The sequence below is a fragment of the Hippoglossus stenolepis genome, chromosome 3 (assembly GCF_022539355.2).
Source record: "Hippoglossus stenolepis isolate QCI-W04-F060 chromosome 3, HSTE1.2, whole genome shotgun sequence".
NCBI lineage: Eukaryota > Metazoa > Chordata > Actinopteri > Pleuronectiformes > Pleuronectidae > Hippoglossus > Hippoglossus stenolepis.
This window is the reverse complement of record NC_061485.1, coordinates 16,606,313-16,630,858: the sequence shown is the minus strand read 5'-3', so window position 1 is coordinate 16,630,858 and position 24,546 is coordinate 16,606,313. Positions and strand designations below refer to the sequence as shown.

The 24,546-nt window shown below is 39.9% G+C and overlaps 3 protein-coding genes across 6 annotated transcripts in view; 2 read left to right on the top strand and 1 right to left on the bottom strand.

The window, feature by feature from the left end:
* The window catches only part of LOC118105505 (zinc finger protein 385A), a 31,824-nt gene extending 27,383 nt beyond the window's left edge, over positions 1 to 4,441 (top strand). For both annotated transcript variants that reach the window (XM_035153357.1, XM_035153358.2), the window contains exons 5-8: positions 399 to 719; positions 1,320 to 1,507; positions 1,605 to 1,691; positions 2,774 to 4,441. In XM_035153357.1, coding sequence (XP_035009248.1) covers positions 399 to 719; positions 1,320 to 1,507; positions 1,605 to 1,691; positions 2,774 to 2,995 — 818 coding nt within the window. In that variant the 3' untranslated portion in view covers positions 2,996 to 4,441. The remainder of the gene's footprint in view (positions 1 to 398; positions 720 to 1,319; positions 1,508 to 1,604; positions 1,692 to 2,773) is intronic.
* Positions 4,442 to 4,501: 60 nt separating this feature from the next.
* Positions 4,502 to 12,082, top strand: gpr84 (G protein-coupled receptor 84). Its single transcript, XM_035153359.1, has 2 exons — positions 4,502 to 5,300; positions 9,722 to 12,082. Exon 2 carries the CDS (start codon positions 9,730 to 9,732, stop codon positions 10,960 to 10,962), a length of 1,233 nt encoding a protein of 410 aa, XP_035009250.1. The 5' UTR covers positions 4,502 to 5,300; positions 9,722 to 9,729; the 3' UTR covers positions 10,963 to 12,082.
* Positions 12,083 to 12,161: 79 nt separating this feature from the next.
* Positions 12,162 to 23,367, bottom strand: stat2 (signal transducer and activator of transcription 2). 3 transcript variants are annotated; one of them, XM_035153354.2, is made up of 24 exons: positions 23,141 to 23,362; positions 22,666 to 22,797; positions 22,411 to 22,555; positions 21,511 to 21,606; positions 20,747 to 20,839; positions 20,570 to 20,648; positions 20,348 to 20,427; positions 20,106 to 20,257; positions 19,715 to 19,873; positions 19,542 to 19,631; positions 19,162 to 19,221; positions 19,014 to 19,034; positions 18,816 to 18,909; positions 17,598 to 17,645; positions 17,420 to 17,503; positions 17,205 to 17,303; positions 16,952 to 17,087; positions 16,122 to 16,174; positions 15,522 to 15,607; positions 15,278 to 15,414; positions 14,960 to 15,148; positions 14,708 to 14,762; positions 14,192 to 14,268; positions 12,162 to 12,850 (listed from the first exon to the last, which is right to left on the bottom strand). In XM_035153354.2, the coding sequence occupies exons 2-24, from the start codon at positions 22,794 to 22,796 to the stop codon at positions 12,669 to 12,671; spliced, it is 2,346 nt and encodes a 781-aa protein (XP_035009245.1). In that variant the 5' UTR covers position 22,797; positions 23,141 to 23,362; the 3' UTR covers positions 12,162 to 12,668. The 3 variants fall into 3 exon arrangements, with proteins under 3 accessions (XP_035009245.1, XP_035009244.1, XP_035009247.1); XM_035153353.2 differs by having other exon boundaries at positions 23,136 to 23,360; XM_035153356.2 differs by lacking the exon at positions 14,192 to 14,268 and having other exon boundaries at positions 12,678 to 12,850; positions 23,136 to 23,367.
* Positions 23,368 to 24,546: the final 1,179 nt, after the last annotated feature.

Genomic DNA, 24,546 nt, shown 5'->3' with positions numbered 1-24,546 from the left:
GCACACACACACACACACACACACACACACACATACACGAATCTGTCACAAAGTGGCACAGCTGCTTCACACAGCTGCTGCATGAAGTGATAGAAACTAACCAGAGAGGAGTGTTGGTGAGCTGGTGATTATTAAAGAATTTCTACACCAAGTTACTGTTAATGTGATTTATTAAAACTTTCTCAACATTACAGACTCCAGAGATTGGAGACATCATTAGTGTTAAATTAGAGTTCATCTTGAAATAAACATGTAAAATGAGTTGTCGTCAGGTCCAGATGTTAGACAGTGTTAAACCGTGAAAGATCAGCATCATGTTGCCACACTTTTGTATCATGACCATCAAGGTCAAAGCGTGGAAATCATTTACTAACGTAAAAACTTTGTGCCATTTACAGATGTCACCCAAACCTTTCCCAACTCTAACGAGTCACCTTTGACCCCTAGCCGCCTCCCAACACCCACACTGAGCTTGGCAGACACAGAGTTTCCCCTCGTACCTTCTGTCAGCTCGCCTTTGACGTCCTCTCCCTCCCCAAACACCACGCTCAGTACCCCCCCAACGGATCCTGCAGCAGCGGCTCTTCCTGACTCCCTGTCTCCGGCGCCCAGCCCGTCTTCAGGAGAGTCAGAGGAAGAGAAAGCCAAGAAGCTTCTCTACTGCTCCCTGTGCAAAGTGGCTGTTAATTCCCTCTCACAACTCGAGGCACATAACAAAGGTAACTCAAAAGCAGCTTTGTCAGAGAAAGCATATTTTCTTAAGTACATCACAACGCAGAGTGGGCTTGAAAGGAATAAACCTCTACAAACAACAGCGTCGTGCCATCTGCTGTCTTAGATGAAGTCTGGCTCTTTAGAGGATATTCTGCACATTCTGCATTTTAAGTTTGAAGAACTTAAGCCAGCACATTACTGCCGTTTAGTGGTTATACTGTAATGGCAGCTTAAAAAAAAAGAGCGATTTGATTGCAGGCAGAAAAGTTGGGATAAAAACTCAAACTATCCTCTGTCTCCACCACTTAATGAAATTACAGAAAATTATCAATTCAATCAATAGTAGCTGGAGGTTTCAATTATATCATATGATTTTCATTGAGTTGAAAATGGTAGATGTTAGAATTTCCTCTTTTTTGGCATTTTTTTTACAGACTCCACCCATGTTGGCTTAAAAACTGAGGTTCAGAATTCCTTCTTGAATTTAGAAAATAATCTCACCATTAGGTCAATAGATTTTGCATTTGTAGTATTTAGTACATGTGCTTCACTGTGACAGCCTTCGTTACTGCCATACAATGGACTTTTCTTTTTATTGTTTCCAGGTACCAAGCACAAAACCATTCTGGAGGCTCGGAGTGGACTGGGACCTATTAAGGCCTACCCTCGCTTGGGTCTGAAACCCAGCCCAGAGCAGGGAGGGGACCTGTCCTCAGACCCCAACACTCAGGAACGCACCTTCCACTGTGAGATCTGCAATGTCAGAGTCAACTCTGAGCTGCAGCTTAAACAGGTGAGAGACTTGCACAAAGTTCCGTGGAGCGTGAGAGAATTATTTCCCAAACAATCACAATATCCAATATCTATTCCCTTTTCATTTTCTGCTGCAGCATATATCTAGCCGGAGGCATCGTGATGGAGTTGCAGGGAAACCCAATCCTCTTCTCAGTCGGCACAAGAAGCGCACAGACTTTATGGTGAGGCTCATATTCCATGTTTATTAATTCTCTCCCATAAGATTTAGCTTATATCTCCTGAGTCAGGGTGAATAGTCACTGAGTACAACCAAAACATGACAGGTTCCCAACTCGAGCCTCCACAGATGTAACGCAGTTGTTGTTACTGTGGCCGATAGCTTTTCTTTACCCTGAATACAGATGTGTGGGGACATTTTAAATGACCCTCAATAGTCATTGCTTCACTTCATAGGCTGTGTATAAAGATGGATAACATAACAGCTCTCAAAAAGTGAAGCCAAATCCTCTAGATTGCCCCCTAGTGGCTAGCGGTTAGTAGTACATGGATGAGACATGGACACACATCAAGTACATTTTTCAAAAAGATGGTTTCTGTCATTTACAGTAATTGTCATTGCAGTGATGCTTGTCAAGTGCCCATTTTAAGTTGGTTTTAATTTCTTATTTGTTGCTATAAAATGGGGCGATGACATGATTGACAGCCGAGACTGACTCGGGATTGGTCGAGCACATGTATTGGCAGCTCCATCCCATTATTGCTGAAGCACATATACTGGCTCCAAATTATGTCTTTGTAGCAAATATGGCAACGTTTCCAAGGTATTTTGGCCTCATTTCTGGACAGTGGGAGGAGGTGGATACGTGTGGTCCAACTGTACATACAGTCTATGCTTTACTTGTGCTATAGGTTGATTGTTTTAACACACATTATGAAATGCCGTCTGCATTTCTTAGAGCATTCAGTAGGCTGCAGTTGCACTCCTGGGATGGTTTGCTATTGCCGACCATAAATGTACAATAGTAGCCCATGAATATTTATCACCCTAAATATCCATGTGTTGCATTGTCATACATAAACAAACCCCAGATAAATAGTTCTCCACATTTTCTCTGCCTATTGTTTGGCAGACGTGACAGAGCCTGAGCCCGACCCAAAACCATCTGTAGATTTTGTTTGGCTCGAGTTGGGTATCCATCCTCTAACACAAACCACATCATTTAAGTTCAAAGAAAACTCTTGAATGTACCAGTAGCTAAATATGTGTCATATTTACACATGGACCTCTTTGACTTTCTCACAGGAACTTCCAAAAACTCTGGGGGCTGGACTTATACCAAATCACCTGGCTGTCGCTGCAGCGATGGCAGCCGCAGTAACCTCCAATCAGCTGGCACTACGTTCTGTTGGGCCGGCCTCCCACCATCATCACCACCTCCTGCAGGGAACACCCCTCAGCCTGCTGAGGCCTGCCCCAGGGCCCATCCGCACCACACATGGCCCGATCCTCTTCACCCCGTACTGATGACTGGGGGAACGAGGAAGAAGCACACTGTGAAGAGGAGGCCTGCAACCATGTGCCATCAAGAGCCAGATCAGCTTCTGTGGCTCAGTGGACATAAACATGACTCTTCTTGGCGCATACTGTAGTTGCAGGCCACTGACAAATCGCAAATATTTCAGACTCGATATGTTTCCATCATCCCCAGTTTCCCTTCATTGCTTAACTGTCTGCCAATTATCCGACTGACTCTGCAGATAGTTTCACGAGGAACTTAAACACGTCTCAATCAAGCATGGGATTCTTTGAGCATTAGCAACGTAAATATCTCCATCTACCATGTGACCCACTGAATCTGACTCAAAACCCTACCTCTCTTATGTTTTTAATGTTCATCTCATTACTTATTCAAAGCATCCATGTTAACAAATACATGTGCTGGGTTAGATATAGTAGCTGCCTCTGATGTTAGCTGGTATCATACTGTAGTCGTCACAGAATAGTGGATTGTATCACTGTACAGTTCTGTTTTTTGTGGCCTATAAAGAGAAAAAGGTTCCAACAATTTAATGTTCCTGCAGTAACCGGCAAACATTGTATAGTATGTGCACATTAGGTCTATATTTACCTCAGTGCGATAGAAACAGGAAGTCAAAGTGTAAAAATGACATGACGTCTTAAAACTGTGCTGATGCTCTCATCGACAACTTTAGTGGTTTGGAGTGGTTGTGGTGAAGTGTTCACTCTCACAGTCCACAGTAGAGAAATGTTGGAGGAATTAAGAACAGAACAGAACAAGAGACAAAAACCCATGCGAGGTTATTGAAAGTTAGAGGTGAGACGTCCACATTTAAAAGGCGTAAATACATTTAAAATTATAATCATTTTTCTTCCATCCGCAGCACACTGCACAAAACAGAATGGCTTTGTTGTCTTAATGGAATAGTTTCTAACACTGTGAGAAGAGCAGGGCAATAGTTCATTTACGACTTAAGTAGCAGGTATATTTGCATTTTGTGCACATTTGATGATACAGATCACAGTTTCACCACAATCACACTTGAGGAGTGAGGAAACAGTGGGAAAGACACCAGCATTATGATAGAGAAGAAACAGAAAAGGACCACATACACAGATGAGTACTTAAAAAAACAGAACAGCAGCAAAACACATGATTTTTGATAGTATTATAGGCCTGTAGTGGAGTAAAATATGTTTAGTTTGTCTGCTCTACATTGTGTACTCCGACCCTACATGATCCTGACTCTACCAGTGAAGACTGTCATAATGGCTTGTGACACATTAGAGGGAAACGTTAGGAAATGGAAACCGTAGCAATACTTTGAGCACTCCTGCTAAACTTTTCTTGTTAACTGCAATAAAGAGAAATGTCTACAAATGTATTAATTGTTATTTACGAGACGTGTATTGAAACATTACTGTAAATGTAGATTAAAATGATTTAAGGTATATGTTGGGGCTTCCTAATTGTTCAGTTAAAAGGAAATAATTAAACCGAGTTTATGGTTGTAACTAATGTTGATTGATGAATTAATTTCTCTTATAATTACATGTATGAGCACACACACACACGCACACTCACACGCACACTCACACGCACAGTGTCGTGTCACAGAGACTTTAGAAAAAAAGCTAAATAAATTAAAATATATCACAATAAGAGAGCCAACCTAGATAGCTTGTTATCCTAGCTACAAAGAGGCATCAAAGGAAAAGGAATCACAAACAATCAATTCAGTTAATCAGTAAGTATTGAATTAATTATTCAAATCCAACTACAAACAAATCCAAAAAGTACGATTAATAAACAAACCTCCGAAATTCCACTTTCACCAAAATAGAAATAATCAACCGGCCCATTTTGAGCAGGTCATACCGATTTTTTAAATCCACGTCATCAGGCTCCAGAGATCAGCTCATTTGTCTCTTTGTCCAACTTTAATTTGGCTTCCTGTTCTTCCTCATTTAGCAAATATGTCCAGAAACTGTTTCATCTTATCAATTATCTCCATCTCTCAGTTCCTCTCACGCCTCAGTTCTCTTCCACGCTGCCTTTGTTTGATTTCCCTCCTTTTTGGCTCGCAGGTGTGTCCAATTTATCATCTCCCTTGCCCCTCCTTCTTTTAAAGGGCAATTCTGTCAATTTAATTTTCTCCTTACTGCTACAACAGTGTCTGTAGGCAACTTAAAAAAAGAGGATGCACATATAAAAACAGGAAGCTTGATGATCAGAGGAAGAAAAAAAACTGAGGAAATACGTTGAACATGAACTAATGATTACGACGGACGCATATCATCATTTTTTAAGGTGAGAAACTCAACACTTTTTTGAATGCATATCGATGTTTTCTTTTCAATTCTCAGATAGTGAGATGGTCGGTATGGTTTCTGTGGTTTTCTGTGGTTTCCGTGTACTCTGCTCGTGTTCTGGTGCAAACCTCACCTGGCTCAACAGCTGTATCCGCCCTGTGCTCTACACTCTCATGAACAGCACAGACAGTGACAATACTAACACGCTTTAGTAAGTGTAATGTCTGGCACTTTAGTCAACTTAGGTTCACGTGTTAGTGTGTTCACATTTGGTAGTTGGTGCAAAAGCCGCGACACAACTACAAACGCCACTCAACGGAAACATAACCACAACGGAAGTGAGCAACAACAGATGTTGACAATGAAACGTGCAGAGTTATTTACGGTATCGTGGTCAAGTGAGCCTTTGTTCATGAAAACCTGGACAAGTCGGTCACTGCTTCGAATGAGCTGTTGTGGCACATGTGCGTTCTTCCTCTGAGGATTCTCCAATTGAGGAAACTGTCGAGGCTGGAAAGGTAAGAATTGGGAAGATGGGAGGAGGGAGGAAACTGGGACAGAGCAGTTGAGTGCTATACAAGCCAAGCAAACTGGGGATATTTAAATCCATAGCAAAAAAAAGTGTGTGTGTGTAATAGTATCAGCATGTGCATGAGAGGAACACCCGGCCCAGGTGTTATCAGCTGGCACAGACTATCCCTGCCCCACCCAACACCTTCATGAAATATGTTGGTGGACAAAAGTCACCGGGAAGAAGGGCAGGGGTCAGCAGGTTAAAAAAAAAAAATCAAACAATCAAGATTTAGAGATGAATTAAATCAAGTCAAACTATCAAAATGTCGATTTTAGCCTGTCACATACATTGAAGTGTGCACAACTGAGGCAATCAATACAGCATAAACATATGATTTTATCATACGCCGATATAATGTGTTGGATAAAAACAATAAACAGTTTGCATCCACTGGTATAATTGTATGACACAAGTTGAATGTGACTCCAGTGTGACATGATTTAAATTTCAGAAACGCAGCCTATCATGATCCGTGTGGACATCTACAGTGACTCTTTGAGCTTTCATTATTTCCTGTTTTCTGTTTTAAAGGGGCCATATTATGCAAAATACACTTTGTCATGGTTTTTTAAACGTAAATACGTGTCCTCCACATCTCTACAGACTCCCTATGAGTAAAACACGCTCTCTCTCGTGCACTCAAACGATCCGTTCGGATTTCGAGCCCCTCGTGACGAACTATGCGGCTCCAGGTTGATTGACACTCCCGGAGCTCGGTTTCAAGTCTGCCCACAGTTGTGTTTGTTCCACTTCCACCCACTGTTTCTGAGTGAATTTACGTGGCAGCCCTTGTGTTGGTTGTTTTTGCCTCCTGTCTTTTTTTAGTGCTCTTGTGATTGTTATCTCTGCTCTGAGGTGTTTCAGCCCTGCTTCCCTTGTCTTTTCAGCCTCTGCGTCCACACTTCACTCTGTCACTTTGTCTGTCTGTCTCTTCAGGTTTACCTTGTGCTTCGGCTCAGTTCCTGTGTGTTTTTTGAGTTCTTTTGAATTTTGACTTTCTGTTTGCCTGTCTATACCACAGACTCTATATTCTTATTAAAAATGCTTCCCTTCACCTACCAGCCTTTATCCTAAGTCTGTATTTTGGGTCCTGAAAATCCCTCAACACAGAACCACACGGTGGCTGTTGAAATTATTTCTACTGCGTATTCTACTTTTGCACTTTGAGAAAATAAGAGGGTACATTACTGCCACTCAGTGGTGAGAAATGGGTTGATAAAAACTACAGAGGGCTGTCTTAATCTTTTCAAACCATCACAGGAAAACAATTTAGGATTTTGGTTTTTGCATTTTAACAACTTCAGTCTTTTTATGTTTCCCATGTTGGGTTGGACTTAATTTTTTTTCATATGGATCGATATCAATAATGATTTATATATTCATTTTGATAACATTAATGAAGGATTAAACTCATTTTCACTGGAGCTCAAGGATAGATAGTGTGTTTTAAGGAGTGAAAGTAAATGCACATATTACTCTGTTTATTGAGAGAAAAACAATACTTTTTAGTAGAGTGGGAATAGAATCTAGGATTGAATCCTAAATCTCAAGTTAATCAAATATAGTTTTGTTGTGATTCTAAACTATTCTTATTATTTTCAATAACTTGATAACTTCTGAGACCAACATGATATAACACTTTCGCTTCATCAAAGCAACAGCAAATATATCATTTTAAATAAACGTCACACAAGAGTTGTGCCATACACATTTATTACCGCACACAGGTATTGACAGTTGTATTTACCTTTGTTTGCCACAAAAATAAAATAAAAATGTAGTCACTCCTCCAAAATAAACTTTTTAAGCTCTTATAATGATAAAAAAAACAAAAGGGTCCGACATGTGTTGTTATTGAACTTGAGCTGCTGATGTTCTCAGTTTGTGTTGGTAGATTTTGGATCTATTTACTCAGTGGGATGGCAGCATTTCAGATAATGGAGAAGCCACCTATACACCTTGTAAGAAATCCTTTCTAAATCATTGTTGTGTAACCTGTCGTAGCCACACTTTGCTTATCCTGTGCAGAGATCCTCATTTTGACCCACACATGAAAAGTGTAAGCCTAAATCAAAAAGCAAAACCGATAAAGTAATCATTTATCAGTTATTTTTTATTGTCAAGATCGTTTTACTGACCAGCCCAAAAGAACAAATAGGAAAACCCTTAGAAATACACCTTCTGACATATACAGTGTACTCACAAAGACCAACAACAAAAATAATTTCCACACAATCTAAATCTTAAGTTCTGCCCATTCCCATGTTGTGTTTCAGCTCACACACATAACCTTTAAATTGATCAATCTTCCACTTTGTCCTGTTCATCACTTACTACAAGCCGATGTGCATTTCTGTATATGATGTGAAAATATTGGAATTTTCTGGAAAATGATTTAAAATGTTGCTCAAATATCTTTTCAATTCAAGAACAATCATAAGGATTTATTCTTTATGAATTTTGAATTGAAACAGTATGAGCTGTTGAGTACCCAGTACAGGGGTTCCTGATCAGCTCTCCGTCATAAGGGTCCAAGGTTTCAGAGTTTTACTGTAACTTATTTAAGCTGATGGTGAGGAGACACGCCGAGCTTCTAACTGCCTTCATCCAAACGTCTACCCTACTTCCACTGGAAAAGTATTATACCGATAGCCCTATGAGTAAAATTGTATTTCCAGCCACGCCCGTTCACGGCAGCTCTCCTCTGATCGGGGCACTTGATAGTTGTTGGGAAATTATTTAGTGTCTGTGTAGGCCCTAAGGATCTGATAAAGATATTTGGCTAGAATAACCTTTAGGAATCAGTAAGTTGCTATAAAACATCCTAGTTCCCCATTTACTGTCACACTGGAAGCATAAAACTAATGTCTTCAACTTCTTAATTAAATCTAAATTTCTTATTTTTTGCATTTAATTAGCAAGGGCAAGCATACAGCAATGTACATATGCATTCACTTAAAAAAAGTTCAGTTTCAAGTGAATGCAATACGCTTCCGTAGCAATGATTAAAATCTCAAGTACAAAAAGTACAATTTAATAAAAAGAGTAAAAAGTAAAAGTAATAAAAACAGTAAAAAGTACTATATTATTATACTGCAGCTTTTAGAGAAATCAGATACATTTAATGAGAAGCAGTGAATGCCGGCACGGCCGAAGTGACACCCGTTTCACAGACAGAATACATTTTGCTCAATTTGAAATATAAAAAAAATACTTTCTGAAGGAAATTTGCAAGAGGTCTCTTCCTGAATTTAGACATGAAATGGAAAAACCCATCTTCTTACCATCTGATTATGTAAAGGATATTTGAGCAACCTGGGGGACGCACAACAAATGTAACACCAGAAGGGAAGCAAGACATTCAGAGTTTGAGATCAGTGAAGAGAACAACAGATGCACATCGACGAATAGAAAGACAGGAAGGTGAGACAATGATTGTAGGATTTATTTTATAACTTTTATTTGGCTTTACATAGAATGAATAGAAAGATACATTTAGTCTTTAAATCGTGTTTTTTCTGCTTCTCTAACTTTGCTTTATGCAATGTTTCACTAACTGAGAGTCATAAACCTTCAGCAGAATCCACCTTATAGTTTAAGACAAAACTTATTTTGAAGAAAAAGTTTTAATTTAATTTCTTTCATTCATTCATTCAAGTATGATGCCTGATATTTAGAAATTATTTGTGGTTTGTGGACATTTGTCAGTCTTTGTACAAGAGGAAGTGGAAAACTTCCCCTTCAGTAACTTCCTCTTCGGACGGACGGGGGCAGGGTTTCTCTTTAAATTTAACTTTCAATGAGCACATTACAGGAAAGTTAACCCATATTTTCATTCCTGTCAGTTGACAGAATGCTGATGAACCACACAAACCAAACGGAGGACGACCTCTTCTCCTGCTACAGTCCCTCAGTCGTGGGCTACCGGTACTTCGCTGTGCTGTGGGGATGTGCTGTGACCATCACTGGAACAGTCGGGAACCTGATGACCATTCTGGCCTTCGCCTTAGACCCCCGTCTGAGGACTCGCTTCAATGTGCTGATCGTCAACCTTGCTGTAGCTGATCTCCTTTACTGCACCATACTGCAGCCTATCTCTGTCGACTCCTACCTACACCTCAGATGGCGCAGTGGTGAGCTCTGGTGCACCATCTTCGGCCTGCTGCTCTTCCTCTCCAACTCTGTCTCCATCATCACCCTTTGCCTGGTGGCAGTGAGCAGATATCTCCTGGTTGCAAAGCGGACTGTGTTTGATCGTGTCTTCTCTGACCGAGGTCTAATGTTACTCCTGGCCTCGGCATGGGCGCTCGGCCTGGCCAGCTTCAGCCCGCTCTGGTCTGTCTACGTGTTCGTGCCACAGGTGTGCACATGCAGCTTCCATCGTACCAGGGGTCGCCCCTACACCACCATCCTGCTCTTTTTCTACTTCTTTGTTGGTCTGACCTGCGTTGGTGTATTCTACCTACTCATCTACAAACGTGTCCAGATTGCCTCGCAGGCTCTGCTTCGCTACAGGCCCAGCCGCAGGTCGTCCAGGAGGAAACCAGCTTCCTCAGTGCAAGGGACTGATGACAGTGGTGTAGAGAGTGGCATGGCCAACACATGTAGCTGTGAGATTAGCAGCCAGGCAGATCTGTCACAAAGCAAAGATCTTATCACCGACAAAACGGTCAACCAATCTACCCAGAGCTCTGCCACAGTCTCAAATCCATCAGCAGTCAACAGGCCTCCTGATCTCACCCCTGCACCAACTTCATCCACGACCGCAGCAACAACTTCCCCCTCAGCCACTTCAGGAGATGATGGCGAATTCAAGCGAGTGACGCGCATGTGCTTCATTGTTTTTCTGTGTTTCGTGTGCTGCTTCGTGCCCTTCCTGTTGCTCAACATAGCCGACAAACAGAACCGCGCCCCACAGGTACTGCACATGTTCTGCGCAAACCTCACGTGGCTCAACAGCTGCATCAACCCCGTGCTTTATGCGGTCATGAACCGACAGTTTCGACAGGCCTACCATCTGCTGCTCGCCAGGGCCGCTGTGCCCTTCACCAGCCTCTGGACCCGCTTACAGCCTCTGAGATCCTGACCTCCTCTAACGTAAACCTGCCTGATAAACCCAGGATGATATCATTCTAGTGAAATACAAGACTTTTACTCTGTCTGAAATTTAAGTTGTGTGAAGTTGTGAGACTTATTTTGTAGAAAGAATGAATGAAAAGAGTAAGGCAGGGTCTTAGTTTTCATACAGTGAATAAAAGTTTGACTTTAAAGTAATACAAGTTGCACTGTTGCTGTCAGAATTTGGTGCAACGAGCCTGGACATGATTGCTGTTTTAGTTTCCGCGGTATCTGTTATATCACATGAAAAACCACAGCTGTTACAAAATCAGCACTGGATATCCCTGTCTAACACAACATGACTCATTTCAATAACGCAGGAACCTATGACTCTTACCAGTGACTCATCTCTTAATGAGTGTCAACATGCTCCCAGTGTATGACTCATGAGAAACAGGCTTCAGGTGATATGTACGGTGAGCAAGAGAGCTCAACGCACGGCAGATTAAGAAAACACACGCAAATAGAAAAAAACACGTGCAAATTGAGCTACAGCCAGGTTCATCACTTTTTTGGGTCCCCTGGAAACATTTTCGGTGTCGTTTTTGCAATTTGCAGCGCGTTCCTGTGTTTGCATGTGTGACTTTTTGCAGCGCATGGGTCAAATTGATATTTTCTGAGTTTAGTATAGCACCTTCAAATTAAGTAAATTTGTGAATAGGAAGTTGGTAGACAAGTGCCTCCTACTGCATGTTGGTGATGAAGACCTATTCCACCTCATCAGGCTGCATATTTGTTCAAAAGTGTGAGGTCTAGCCTGAGGGTGGCAGCAGGGGAAGGGGTATGCTGTCCCCAACATTATGGCCAATTTAAAACATCTCACACAGGAAGCAAATGGAGTTTGACATACCAACCATAAGCCAAATCAGGCTAATAATCAGTCTTGGGTCATGTAATATCAGTGATATACTGATAACAAATGAATGCGACTCTGGAGCGAGAAGGGTGTAATATATAAAAGCACTCAAACATGGGTAAAGCTAAACTACAGATAATTTCAAATCAAATCAACAGCTGATTTTGTGCCAACTCGCAGAACAGAGCAACATTGGAAGTTGTGTTTCTGGTCACATGGGGAAAATAATCAGTGCATTTTTTTTGCAACTTGGCATTATTGTTCATAAACAATATTCATTAATTAACAGAATGTACAAACATCCATTTATGTAGTATTGCCAGTAACCTTTATTTTGACTTAAATGAGCCGGTTAATATAAAAGCAGTTTTATAACGATTCTGCAACATTAAAACAAACACAGATGGTCTTAAAACAATTAAACCTTCAGTTTTCTAGCATTCTTCAGCTGTCTTAAAATAAAAAGGGACCCTGAATCCAACATTTTCCATAATTGGAGGGGTCTAGTGCAGGTGCTTGATAGACTAATGCAGTGAGTTAACTAAATTATATCCTCTGTGTCCTTACAATAGCTTCCAACAACAATAAAGATGATCAAATAAATTATAAATATTTTATTCTAAAAAGCTACTCTTTTCTCAGGATTATGAAAAGTAGTATTTCAAATGAAAACAGTATCTAAAGTAAACTACTTGTTAACTGTGGATTTGCTATGTCTACTGCTGAGTTAAAGGCTGAGTTGAGAGTAAATCAGATGATGAGTGATGGTTTGGTTAAATACAGATAACAGGTGCTTTTTGGAAAATGATACCACAGGATTATGGGGACAAGCAAATCAATTCTTGAAGTGTGAACTCTGGCATCCCTGGGTCGTATTCAAAGACGCTCGATTCAGAGAAAAACTGCATCAAATCCTCCTGCGGGACCAAGTCAGACAGCATAGGATCAGACTGATGGGTTTCCATGTGCGAATCAAGAGGAAGAAGATTCACGTTTTGTTCTGAGAGAAAAAGACAGGGGACATGAAGAAGAAGATACATTATTTCTGGTCATGTTTTCACTGAGGAAGTGAGAGTGACAAAAATCAGTCGGGCTCAGCAGCTAAAAATACACGGACTGTTTCTGTATGAGTGTACAGAACAGCGGGACTTGATTTTAAATTGCATGCAGTGTTAGATAAAATGAAGGTCATTAATACATTCTTTTTAATTTCAATTTTAAAACAAGTGAAATACATGCAGATTACTTTCACGGGTTGCAGTGAGACGCTGGTCAGTTTAGCATATCACGAACACTGTAAACATGTAGCCTGGCTCTGTTAAAAGGTAACTAAATCTGCTGACCAATTCCTCTAAAACTCTTTAACGAACATGTTTTGAGGTTTCTTGGTTCTGAGCAGTTGTGAGGAGACAGGAGACTTCAGGAACTCACTGGTCGTGACCAGAAATAATACAGCACAGAACCATGGGAACGATCTTTCATTTTTATATGTATTTAACAAATGAAACAGAGGTTCTAGTCTGTAGATTTTGTTGCTGTTTCACAAGTAATAATTAAAATAATAAATTTAACTATTTCCCAATGTTTGCTTTTCAAGCCATGAAAAATAAAGGGGTTGAAATTGAATCACCACATAATTAGGAAATATTAGATGTTTACACAGTTTTATAGTGATCTGCAGTGGATGCACCAAGCAACAGAGGGTAAAACAAAGTAGAAGAAGAAGAGTATTGCAGAACCCTATCACTCCCACACCTGTTAGATTTGAGTTCAGAAGAACAGAATACAGTACATGTAGTGCATGCAGCAGAATCAGCCAACAAACCCATAACATGAGATTAAGATTAAGAAGTGCATTATTAGTCCCACAGTGGGTTAATTTGTTCAACAATTGTATAGCTGTCTCCTGACTTCTATGTTGACAGCATTTTTCCCACTGACCAAAAACCAATGACCGTATATTAAGATGGATGACGTGTTTCCACCTCCTCCCACTGTACTTCAGATGCAGCTGTTGTCTGACCAAACACAAGTCAATCTCAGCAGCTCAGAACATTCCTGAAAAATTAACACTTGAACATGCATCATATTAAATATTTAAGTGTACTGGGATTTTGACCCATGTCCCATCCACTAACATGGAGAGGGCACTGGTTATATATTCCAGCCAGCCAGCTGCTTGCTGGCAAACGAGATTCACTTCTATGAAACTGTTGCACCGTCCATTTTCATATACAGTCATTGGCTGAGACAGAAATAGTAACAAAGCTCTGTGATGAAAGAGAGCTTTGTCTGTTTGACGTGGTTTTTAGCTGGGTGGGACAGCAGAGCCATGACTCACCAGCTGCCTCTCCAGCCTCCAGGCCTTCACCCTGTGCCATGTCAGAGGACATGGGTGGCCTAGTCTCCAGTGTGTTCCTACATGACCAATCACAAACAGTCATTACAACCAGTTGCTGGGTATGCTGCTTCTTAGATGAACTGAGTGCATCTGTTGTTTGTTGACACCTTGCAGGGAATAAAGCAAAAAAAAAAAAAGATCTTCGGATGGAAAGGGGAGGTGAGTGGGGGTAGACTAACTAACTTTATTTGTGAGTGTCCATTTAGCCGAGTCCCGGAACATGTATCCAGCACACTGCTGTGGTCTCATGCTGACAGTCGAACATTGTGTGCAGACACTGTCTGGTACTGCATTGTTTATCTTTCATTACAAACTGACTCACAATAACCAACGCTCAACAACCACGTAACAACAACGTAACAACAACGATGGAAAATTGGAAAGAAGATGAAAAAAACACAAACAGAACAGTTTAGTTTCAAACAAACAATAAACCATGAATTAGCCTATACTTACTCCTTTGAAACAAACATCAGCTTGGTTTTGATGTACTTGATGTAAAGACTATTGTCTGAAAGAGAAAGAGTTTGCATGTGATTTAATGTGTCATCTTCATCCCCAACGCTGAATAAATACATTTACCCATTACTGCTGCGAACCAATGCAGATGAGCCACAAATTGTAAATTGTGCTTTTTGGCAGTTTTATTTAATGAAAATATGCAAGTGGCTTGAAAAAAGAATCTGCAAACAAATGTGGTGCTCTTACCTCCACTCTTCTCAGAGTAGTATTTTCCAAAGGCCTCTTCTTTAGGGATGTTCGGATACAGATAGAGAAGAGGATTTTCTGGGATGTTATCAGCCTCTAGGATCTGAAAATTCCTGATGATTTCTTGGAAGGGGATCTGTTTGAGGTCATCTTTGGTGAAGGGTTGGACTGTCTTCACATAAGGCTGACCTAAAATAGACACAGGATCATGTACAGTAAAATAAAAAGTGGGTTTGACTGAGCAGAAAGGAGGCTTGTTTGTCTTTTTGTCTTACAAAACATATTTTGGGGAATAATTTTGAACTAAAACTATCTCACCATTTCCAGTGATTTCCACCCAGGAGAAAGTGATTCCTCCAATGACACTGTCACTAAAGCGCAACAAGAACGTGCCCCTCTGTTTTTTCTTCAGGAGAGACTGCTCTTTGCCTTTGCTCACAAAACCCATGATGAGTCTACAGCACATGTAAAAAAAAATCTTGTTCAAACTACAAACTTCTCCCATTTCCACGGAATTATGTGCATGTGCTAAAATGCAGTTATGATCCCAGAATTAACATACCCATCCCTCCACAGGTCCTCGAGGTATGTTTTCACCATCACCAAGATGCCATCAAACCACATCCAGAAAGTGTCTGGACTATTCTCCTGTTACAAAGAGGGAAGAAAAGATCATTGATACACACCAAGAAAATTAATTCATAAAAAATATACACAGCAAGTAAGACTCTACAGCCTTACTAGTGATGCTGAGAGGCTCCGGGTCTAATGGTCATTAAACAGAAAACCAAACTGTAAGATTGATGGTGGAATTTTCATCCTGTTCATTCATAGTGAAAAATGGCTGTGGCTGATGGAGGTGTCTCTCAGCTAACATGGTCACAATGTCCACATTAACATGCTGTTGTTTAGCAGGTATTGTTTGCCGTATGATGGTCGTATCATTAGATCTGTAAGTTTTGGTCATTGACTAAGTGTGTGTGGCAAGGTAACAATTCAACTTGAGGGGTAACAGGAATGTTAAAGTAATGTAATCCATCCAAAAATGAACCTGTCAGCTTTATGGTGAAGTTTAAGGGGAAAATTCAGGGGATGTTTTGAGTTCAGTGGTTAATCACTTGAGGCATGCTTTAAAATATTTTCAAAAGTTCAATATTCTTACCTTGCTGAATTTTGACCAACCCACTTTGCAGTTGTCATAATTCAGCTGCTTTCCTGGTTTGACAAAAACATGAATTGTACATTTCACATTTGGATCAAATCTACAATAAAATAAAAAAGGATGCTGAATTACATCGTACAATCCAAATCATAATCTGAAAATCAATGTGATCTGTGAACACCTCATGCTGGGTGTCCTGCTGTTCTCTGGCAGACGTTCAGGTTCCTCATGTCAATGACAAACAGTCCTCAGAAAACTGAATGCTGACAAACACTGACTCTATTCTGTGGTCACTTTGATACGACACTGTATTTACATACAATTATAAAACAGCAAAACTCGGCCGGCCAGTCAGTGGTGGTACTTCAGCACACGGTCACAGACTTTGACGGTTCTAAGGCAGGCCTTGCTATTGAATATAGATAACTGAATATAGATTTATAGAATCGATTTTTGGGCATCCTTTTATTTGATTGGGGTAGAAGATGGTAAAAGAATATCAATTTACCACCTTCCCAAATAGTTGGGGCACAATTTCTATTCTCTATGCTTAAGGGTAATCAGTGACAGAATACATTCCTTTCAAATAGTATCAAAAAGGTCCAAGATGCATGACAGCGCAAACATTTCTCACCATGTTTCTAGATATTAAAAGTGCTGCTGAGGCGGTTTGTCTTTTTTTTTATCTTAAAAGGCAAATTAGTCTTAAAAATGTGACAAAAATCTGCCCATGGTGTTTCCTGATTTCATGTTTCACATACAGACGAGTGAATTCAGCTCAACCACAAAAATAATCAAAATAATAAACCAAAGATAGAAACAGGATTTACCAAAGAGTTTGTAAGCGATCATTTCCAGCTGAGTATCATTCAGACCAAGTTTAGTGGCAGAGAGAAACTGCCAGCTCAACATCTCTCCGAACTGTGGCCATGTGGCTGTAGGACAGTTGGCAAAGAACTTGATGTCCTGGATAAACAAGGGCACATTAAAAATATATATTTCAGATTGCCATCTCACAGTAATAAAGGAGAATTGGACTGTAAAATACTACTTGTATGTGTGTTAATGATGACAATCTCTCACCTTGGGGTCTTGACTGAGCATGTTGAACCAGAGGACAGAAGACCAGGCACTCTGCTGCTGGCTGGAGTTGGAGATGATGACAACCGGGAGGGAGGAGGCCTACGTTGTGTACCAGATAAAAACAACATATAGATAAATGATCAGTGTTTCTACTGTAAACATGTAGGTTAACGATTTTCTAGCCACATCACAAGAGAAGAAACAAGAAACTTCACCTGCAACTGAACTGACAAGCCTTTCAGCTCGAAGACAGTGTCAAAGTAGATGACATGCAGCTCTTCTGTGACAGAGAGAGGAATCTGCACCAAAATACACACACAAGTGATTCAGTTGTTCACATCTTCGTGAATTATGAATTGAAACAAAGACGGTATCATCAGGGAGTCCACTCACATCACTGACTCCTTTGCCGCTGCCTCCAGACTTCTGCTCCTTCAAAGTCTACAGACAAATAATAATAACACGCAGAATTAGTCTAAAATAACAATATTGCCCCTTGAGAGTAAAGAGTGACTATAGTACATTTTATAGTCCTAACCCTTATATAAAGACCCCTGAGCCAGAGTAATAAAATTTGGCTGCAAAGATCCATGAAGGATGCTGCTTATCACCAGCTCAATCTGCCAATTTTATCGAGCCCTTGCCTCGAGCAGTCTGATCCACAACAGAAATGTTGGCGAGAGCCTGGATCATTTAATGTAGGTGACTAATCTGAATTGGGAAATAGTTTGTGCAGTGTTACAACAAAATGTTGAGATCCCTGGAGATTCACAGTTCTTTATCTGTGTAATTTAACTTAACTTAAGTGTAGCAGAATTTGAAAGATATTTAGTTAAAGTACTATTTGTTAGTTTGTTAGCTTTTAAAATGGCTATTACAAGAAACTGTGAAATGGCAGAGCCACCGACAAATGACTAATGACTGAGAATCAATGAAGACATCTAAATGGAAAAGTGACTCATATATTCAGACTACAGAGACCACAATTAGACAGAGAGGGGAAAAAGTGGATATTAGTGTACGAGACAATAAATTGGCAACGTCAAAGACAAAACAAGGCTGTATGAATGCTCTGAATGTATCTTCCAAGCACTGTTTCTACTATGTTGCTGACACTGTTTTGTGTTGTTATTTGTAATTATTAAAAGTGATATAGAATTTAAATTCATACTTCGGCAATATATCTCATGTGGTGCTGGAGGAAGATAACTACGTGGTCGAAATTCTACTCACAGCCGGATGAGACAATCACAGGAAAGTGACTTGATACGGACGGAAAATATTTGTGGTGGAATTGTTTAAAAGTGAAAGAAGATGACTTTAATGGGAAATGGAAAAACGGTTTAGGGTCAGAGATAGAGACATCTCAGCACTGTTGACAAAAAACACTATTGGATAAAAATCCTGATGAAGGTGAATTACACTACAAACAGTAACACAAAGCAAACAAGGGTTTATATTTTATAATTTCATATACCTGTATAAAAGCAATAAAGACAAAAGAAAGGAACTAAAAGCAAATGAAGTGGGGAAAAATTCTTACAGGATTTGTACTTTGTACAATTATTTCTCAGTTGTCCTTTAATTTTGTTTTCTCTTAACATTACTCACCAGATGTCTGAAGTCAGCCACCATGCCTCCACTCTGGCTCTCTACCATGTTCAAAGCCTTTGTTTTGGTCCCCAGGACATTGAAACGACGGTATCTATGACAATAGGTTTCGTGAGAACAAATTCACATCAAATGTGAAAGTTCATTACAGTTCATCTGTTTGATCTTTTAGTTTAAGTTATATCTTAAAAAACTCACCCTTTGATTTGGGGAGATTCCCTAAGAGGGAGAAAAAAAGCAGTGACTACAGGAGAGCCACAAACCATCTCACTCTCTTGATTAACATGTAGCTCTTGTTTGTGTGAAGTGAAAGTAATTAAATCTTAAAGTAAAAGAGGTATCTCACCTCTCCTTGGAAACATTTACTTTCATGGAGTGGTTCAGCTCAGGAAACTTAACCAGAAGTCTGAAAAGTCATGTTTGAGGTTTTAGGACTTTTGGAAATATAAACTGCAAAATTCAAAAAGCAATATGAACATAAAAAGGTTACAGCTTGAAACAAAATTACTTTGGGAGATTAAAGTCACAATATGAAACTGTGGCAGGACAAATTGGAATTAATGCAAAACACTGCAGTGACATGGCAACAGCACCCTTATAGACCTATTGTGACTGCTCTTATGTTAATGCTACAACACACTACAGCCAAATAAATATAATTTTGGTGGGTTGATACTTATACTGGTTAAGATTAAACATACAGATTGACTGGAGCGGCACACTGACCTGGTCTTGGCAGAGAACTGGACATTTGTGCGAAGAACCAGAGGTCCTTTACCCTGAGGCATGGATGGCTGCGTCTCAACCACAAAGGAACTACAAGAAACAAAAAACTAAAATCAGCTAATTTTACAAGAAAACCCTGAAGAACAAAAAAGAGTGACGAACTGAAGAGAGACCTTTTGAGTAAGTTGTTGAGGAGAGTATCTGCTCTCAACTGCAGTGCAGGTTTCTGGGCCTTCACAGGGTCATTTTCATAGGACACTTTGCCCATGAGCTCCTCCAGCTTACTAAGAAACTCCCGCACCTGGAACAAACACACTGCCACACAGGTGAACCTGCAAACCCAAGAGAGCAAAAAAGACGATGTTCACACGCGTCACGGAAAAAATGATTGTTGAAACACCAACAAATGGAGACCATGGCGGTGAAACTTGAAGTCCTAAATGTGTCTTAATGTTTTTATTTAATCAAATTAATATTACTGCAGGTTTTTCTCCATCCTAGCAATTCATTTACAGTAAACATCAAAGATTAAAACTGATGTGGAGCAGGTTGAGGTGAACTAACCACTTCTCCAGCTGATCCAGGCAAACATCGTCTGGTGCACCAATGCAGGATTTCTGCTGCCTCCTCTGCCACTCCACCAGCTCCTTTTTCACCAGTATGTCGATCAGGTCTTCAGCTCTGTCCAGGATCTTATTTAGGTCTGACAGTGTGCTCTAATGAGGTAATTGCATGAGAAAAATGTTTTAAAATATAGGAAAATAATTGGAGCAAAGAATTAAAAGTGGTACTTAAGAACTTGTTACCTTTCTACACTCATCTAGTTTATTGACAAGCGACTGAAGATTTTTGATTTGAGCATTCTTCATGGCTTCATTTGCAACAGCTGTTTAATAGTTTCCACAGGGGGTTCACAGTTTCCATATAAGAGCAAAAAAAACAAAAGAGGATTGTGAAACTGTGATTCAGGCCATTTTATTACTTCTCTTCATGAGAGCACACAGATCGGAACTTTTGTATCCACATACCTTCCATTTTGTGGGTTTGGTATTTAAAATCAAACTCATCTTGCTGCTCCTCCAGACATACTATTGTATGTTCCATGCACTATATCCCAAAAGAACAGAGAACGGGGAAAAAAAGATATTAACTTTAATAACTTTAATTAAAGCACAGGATAATAACATAAACAACATAATCTGGACCTGCAGTTCATTCCTTAGGCCTGCCATTTTACGTTCAAGGTCCTGTTGGCTGCTTATCTCCATGATTTCCGGCGCCACTTGCAAAAGCTGGACCTGTGACAAAGGAAGTGACAAGGGTTTTTCACATGGGATACTGGGTAACAATGTTACAGAGCAAAGAATGACTTTGAGTCAAAGTGGGAGTTAAAAACAATGTCACTCCCCGGTGGAAAATGTTCACTATTTAGCCCACACACTTATTCCTTTAGATTGTTATTCACTGCATGGGGTCCTTTCTAAATAACTGAGAATCAGTGTTTCATATGACCACAAACACCCACATACAACCCCGCACTTCTATCTTAGTGAGGACAATTATTGGCATAATGCATTCCCTAGCCCTGTACCCTAGCCTTAACCATTAGATACATGCCCAACCCTAATCCTTACGCTGAACCTAACCTCTACCTGATTTTAACCGTAATCTTAAAATAAGGTCTGAATCCTCAAACAGCCCATTGAAAGTGGGTCAGAGAGTGAGACGCAGCCAAAATGTCCTCACTTTCCTAAAATGTCCTCACTCGGTAAGGTATCTGATCAAGATATCTGTTTACACACACACATAGAGAACTGACCACTCATTAAATGGAAAATATTTCCCTTCACCACTCCTGAACTAAATGGCCAGTTGATAAAATGTTTGCTGCACCAGGTGTTGTACTATCTGCTATTGCAATAATACATGTGTTATAACTCATGTGTAGCAGGGTGTGTCTCATCTGTACCTGTTTGATCAGATCCGCACTCTGCAGGATTTCCTTCTCTTTTTGCAAAAACCACAGGATTGTGCTTGCCAAGTCACACGGGTCTTTGAGGTACTTCTGTCAGGGAAGGGAGGTCACATAGATATCAGAGTTAAAGTCTGTGATGTAGATAAAGTTTAAATAATAAATAATTATTTCCACAAAACAAACTAAATGTAATACATGGTCCAGTTTTACTCTCTGAACGACCTAAAAGACAGAAACAAACACTGACATTATTTTATTTTTTAACTGTAATGGAAATTTTAATTGTCCGCAATACTTTGCATGTAATGTTTTTCTACTGCATGAACTGTATTAAGCCTTTTGGGCATGAACCTCCCGTGACCTTGTAAGAAGCAAGATATCTGCGCCCAAAAGTCCTGGCGCTGATTCAGTGCTGATTGCGTAGTGTGGGAGCTGGCAGATGGACCTTGGATGAAGGGTGTATTTTTCTTTTCTGACGATAGTGGTATGACCAGAACATCATAAATATCCAAAGGAGTGAACTCCTCTTTGTCAGATTCCTGCATCACACTTTGATGATAAGAACTCTGTCCTATTCAGCTGAATATAGACTCTGATATATTCTGATAGATTCTCGATTATACTATATTGTTATTTTTTATTATATTCTCTGTTGTATTTCCTACTTCAATAAATTCACAAAATACAGATCAGATAATTCTTATTTCATTTCTCTCACCAAGAACATTTACCTTGGATCACACAACATTTAAATAGTTATTAGACCAGTGTAAAATATGACAAGAATGATTAAAATGTCCTCATGTTGGATGTCCTCACATTTCAAAACAAAGATGTGACTTATTCGGGATTTTTGTACTGCAAACTGACCCAATATGTCTCATTCATACAAACCTGAAAGTTCTGTTTGTAGCGTCTGATGTTGTGCTGCAGTAAGAATGACTCCTCCTGGACAAAGCGGCTGTGTTGGATATCCAGATTATCCAGCAGAACCTGTAACAGCACCACAGCCAAGTTGTAGTCCGTCGCTGCTCGCTGCCTGAAGAACAGATAACAACATAAATATTTTCCTTTCACGACTCTTGATTGGAATCAAAACATGTGGGCAGATCACATGAGTTGACACACAAGGGCACAGAGCTGCCTTACCACTCCTGATTCTCTATCCATGCAGCCAGGTAGTGCCGGACATCCATAGGTAAGGCCTCCTTGTCATAGAGCTCCAGTAGCTGCTGTTGGAGAGCAGCAGGCAGCTGCGTCAGTCTGTCCCACTGAGCCATCCTGAAGTTAATCAGGGACACAACATACAAATAACAACACTGCAACAACAACGGCAAATCACACTGTGTATTGTGTGAGTGTCATCTAAGAATATCACAACCAGTCGGTGTGCATGTGATGACTTCAAGAACGTCTGTAATCAACAGCTGTGGGAGCAAAGTGCAAACTACTCGACAAGACATGACCAGTGGCTGCTCACTATTACTTACTGTATAATATGTAATGGCTACAAATGCTGCTGTTATGTATGTTACACACTACTGAAAGTTGAGGCCCGGTGTAAATGATGACAGTCATTTACCAACACTTACTCATATTCACACTTATATTTTTCTCACCTTACTTGATGAGGTTGGTCCAGTCAGAAGTGCCTCAACCGCTAACCGCTCATTTAAAACAGAAGCATGGCTACTTGTAGTTTCTGACCGTGTTCCTGTCTGTAGCTGCTGGTGAACGAAGCTGAAGCAAAACAACAAGTACCCGTGTTGGTGTTATTTCCTCTGTTTTCTCTGTTTCATTGGTTATCTTCTTATCCCGCCCAGGTCGCCTTTCAGAAGCGAACACCGGACGCCATGTTGGCTCTGATGTGCAGAGGTAAAGACGCTCAACGAGCCGTAATGGCCGCTTCAGTGTGTACAGTTTCCTTACGCGCTCGGAGCCAATAGCTGATTGGTCGAGCCGGACCCAGACGGACACGCGTTGTTGCTTAGCCGCCACGTCAATCAACAGATAAGGGGCGTGCTAGAGAATAGAAACTTACTGAAGAATCGGCGTGAACATTTCCCAGAAATGAAAGTGATAAGGCCAGCCTGTTATGTGTTGTGTGTACGTGTGTGTGTGTGTGTATGAACACTGGCTGTATTTCTGTCAATTTGATTCGTTTGATTATTATTATTATTATTATTATTATTATTATTATTATTATTATTATTATTATTATTATTATTATTATGACTGTGGTCATCATCTCTATTTCTCTTTTTATATGATCATTTCTCTTTGTTCTCCAAAGAAACTCTCTCCTCAACATCAGAAGTTCTTGTCCGGCACTCAATCAAGAGGACAATGAAAGATTTGTAGGAGAGGTGACTTTATGTTCCAAAGTTGGTCATTGTGATAGTATATATTTTTTTTTTTATGTCTGTGGAAGCCAACTTTGTACCTACTTTGGATAAATGAATAAATGTGTATTCGGAACAAAATTGAAAAGTTTGAACGCCAAACAATTTGACATAAATATTGCCATGCTGATAACAAACCTGTGATTTGTTAGCAGAAGTGATGCTTTGAATAAAGACTAAAGTGGAAAATTGTTTGAAGAAATTGCTGGTGAAGATATAGCAGGGTTGTTACAGTTGGCAATTAGATTGTGCAAAGATCTAATACATAAATTACAGATCTTTAGTCCTTTGCTATAGACTATAATATAGACTCTATACTAGTACAGAGGAAGAGGAAGAACCATCTTTGGCATTTATATGTTCACATTTTGTCCAATAGATGGCGGCAGACAGCAAAATATAAATGATCTTGCTTTATTGAATATTGTTCTCATTTTTATGGCTTCCTAGAATGATTTTGTTTTTTTCATATAGAAATAGTTGCATCTATACATGTATTCCACCAAAGACTTTTGGTAAACAAATGTCTAACATGAAAACAATTATGTATAAATATATATATATATCCAAATGAGTAAAGTTGTATTTACACAAGAGATTGGAAGAATCACTAAAAACGCATCTCTAT

Coding starts and splice junctions, on each gene's coding strand:
- gpr84 (XM_035153359.1), top strand. CDS start 9,730: ATGCTGATGAACCACACAAACCAAACGGAGGACGACCTCTTCTCCTGC.
- stat2 (XM_035153354.2), bottom strand. CDS start 22,796: ATGGCTCAGTGGGACAGACTGACGCAGCTGCCTGCTGCTCTCCAACAG. Junction 20,258..20,347: donor AACTAGATGAGTGTAGAAAG/GTAACAAGTTCT, acceptor TTACCTCATTAG/AGCACACTGTCAGACCTAAA. Junction 17,304..17,419: donor GCTTGTCAGTTCAGTTGCAG/GTGAAGTTTCTT, acceptor TACACAACGTAG/GCCTCCTCCCTCCCGGTTGT.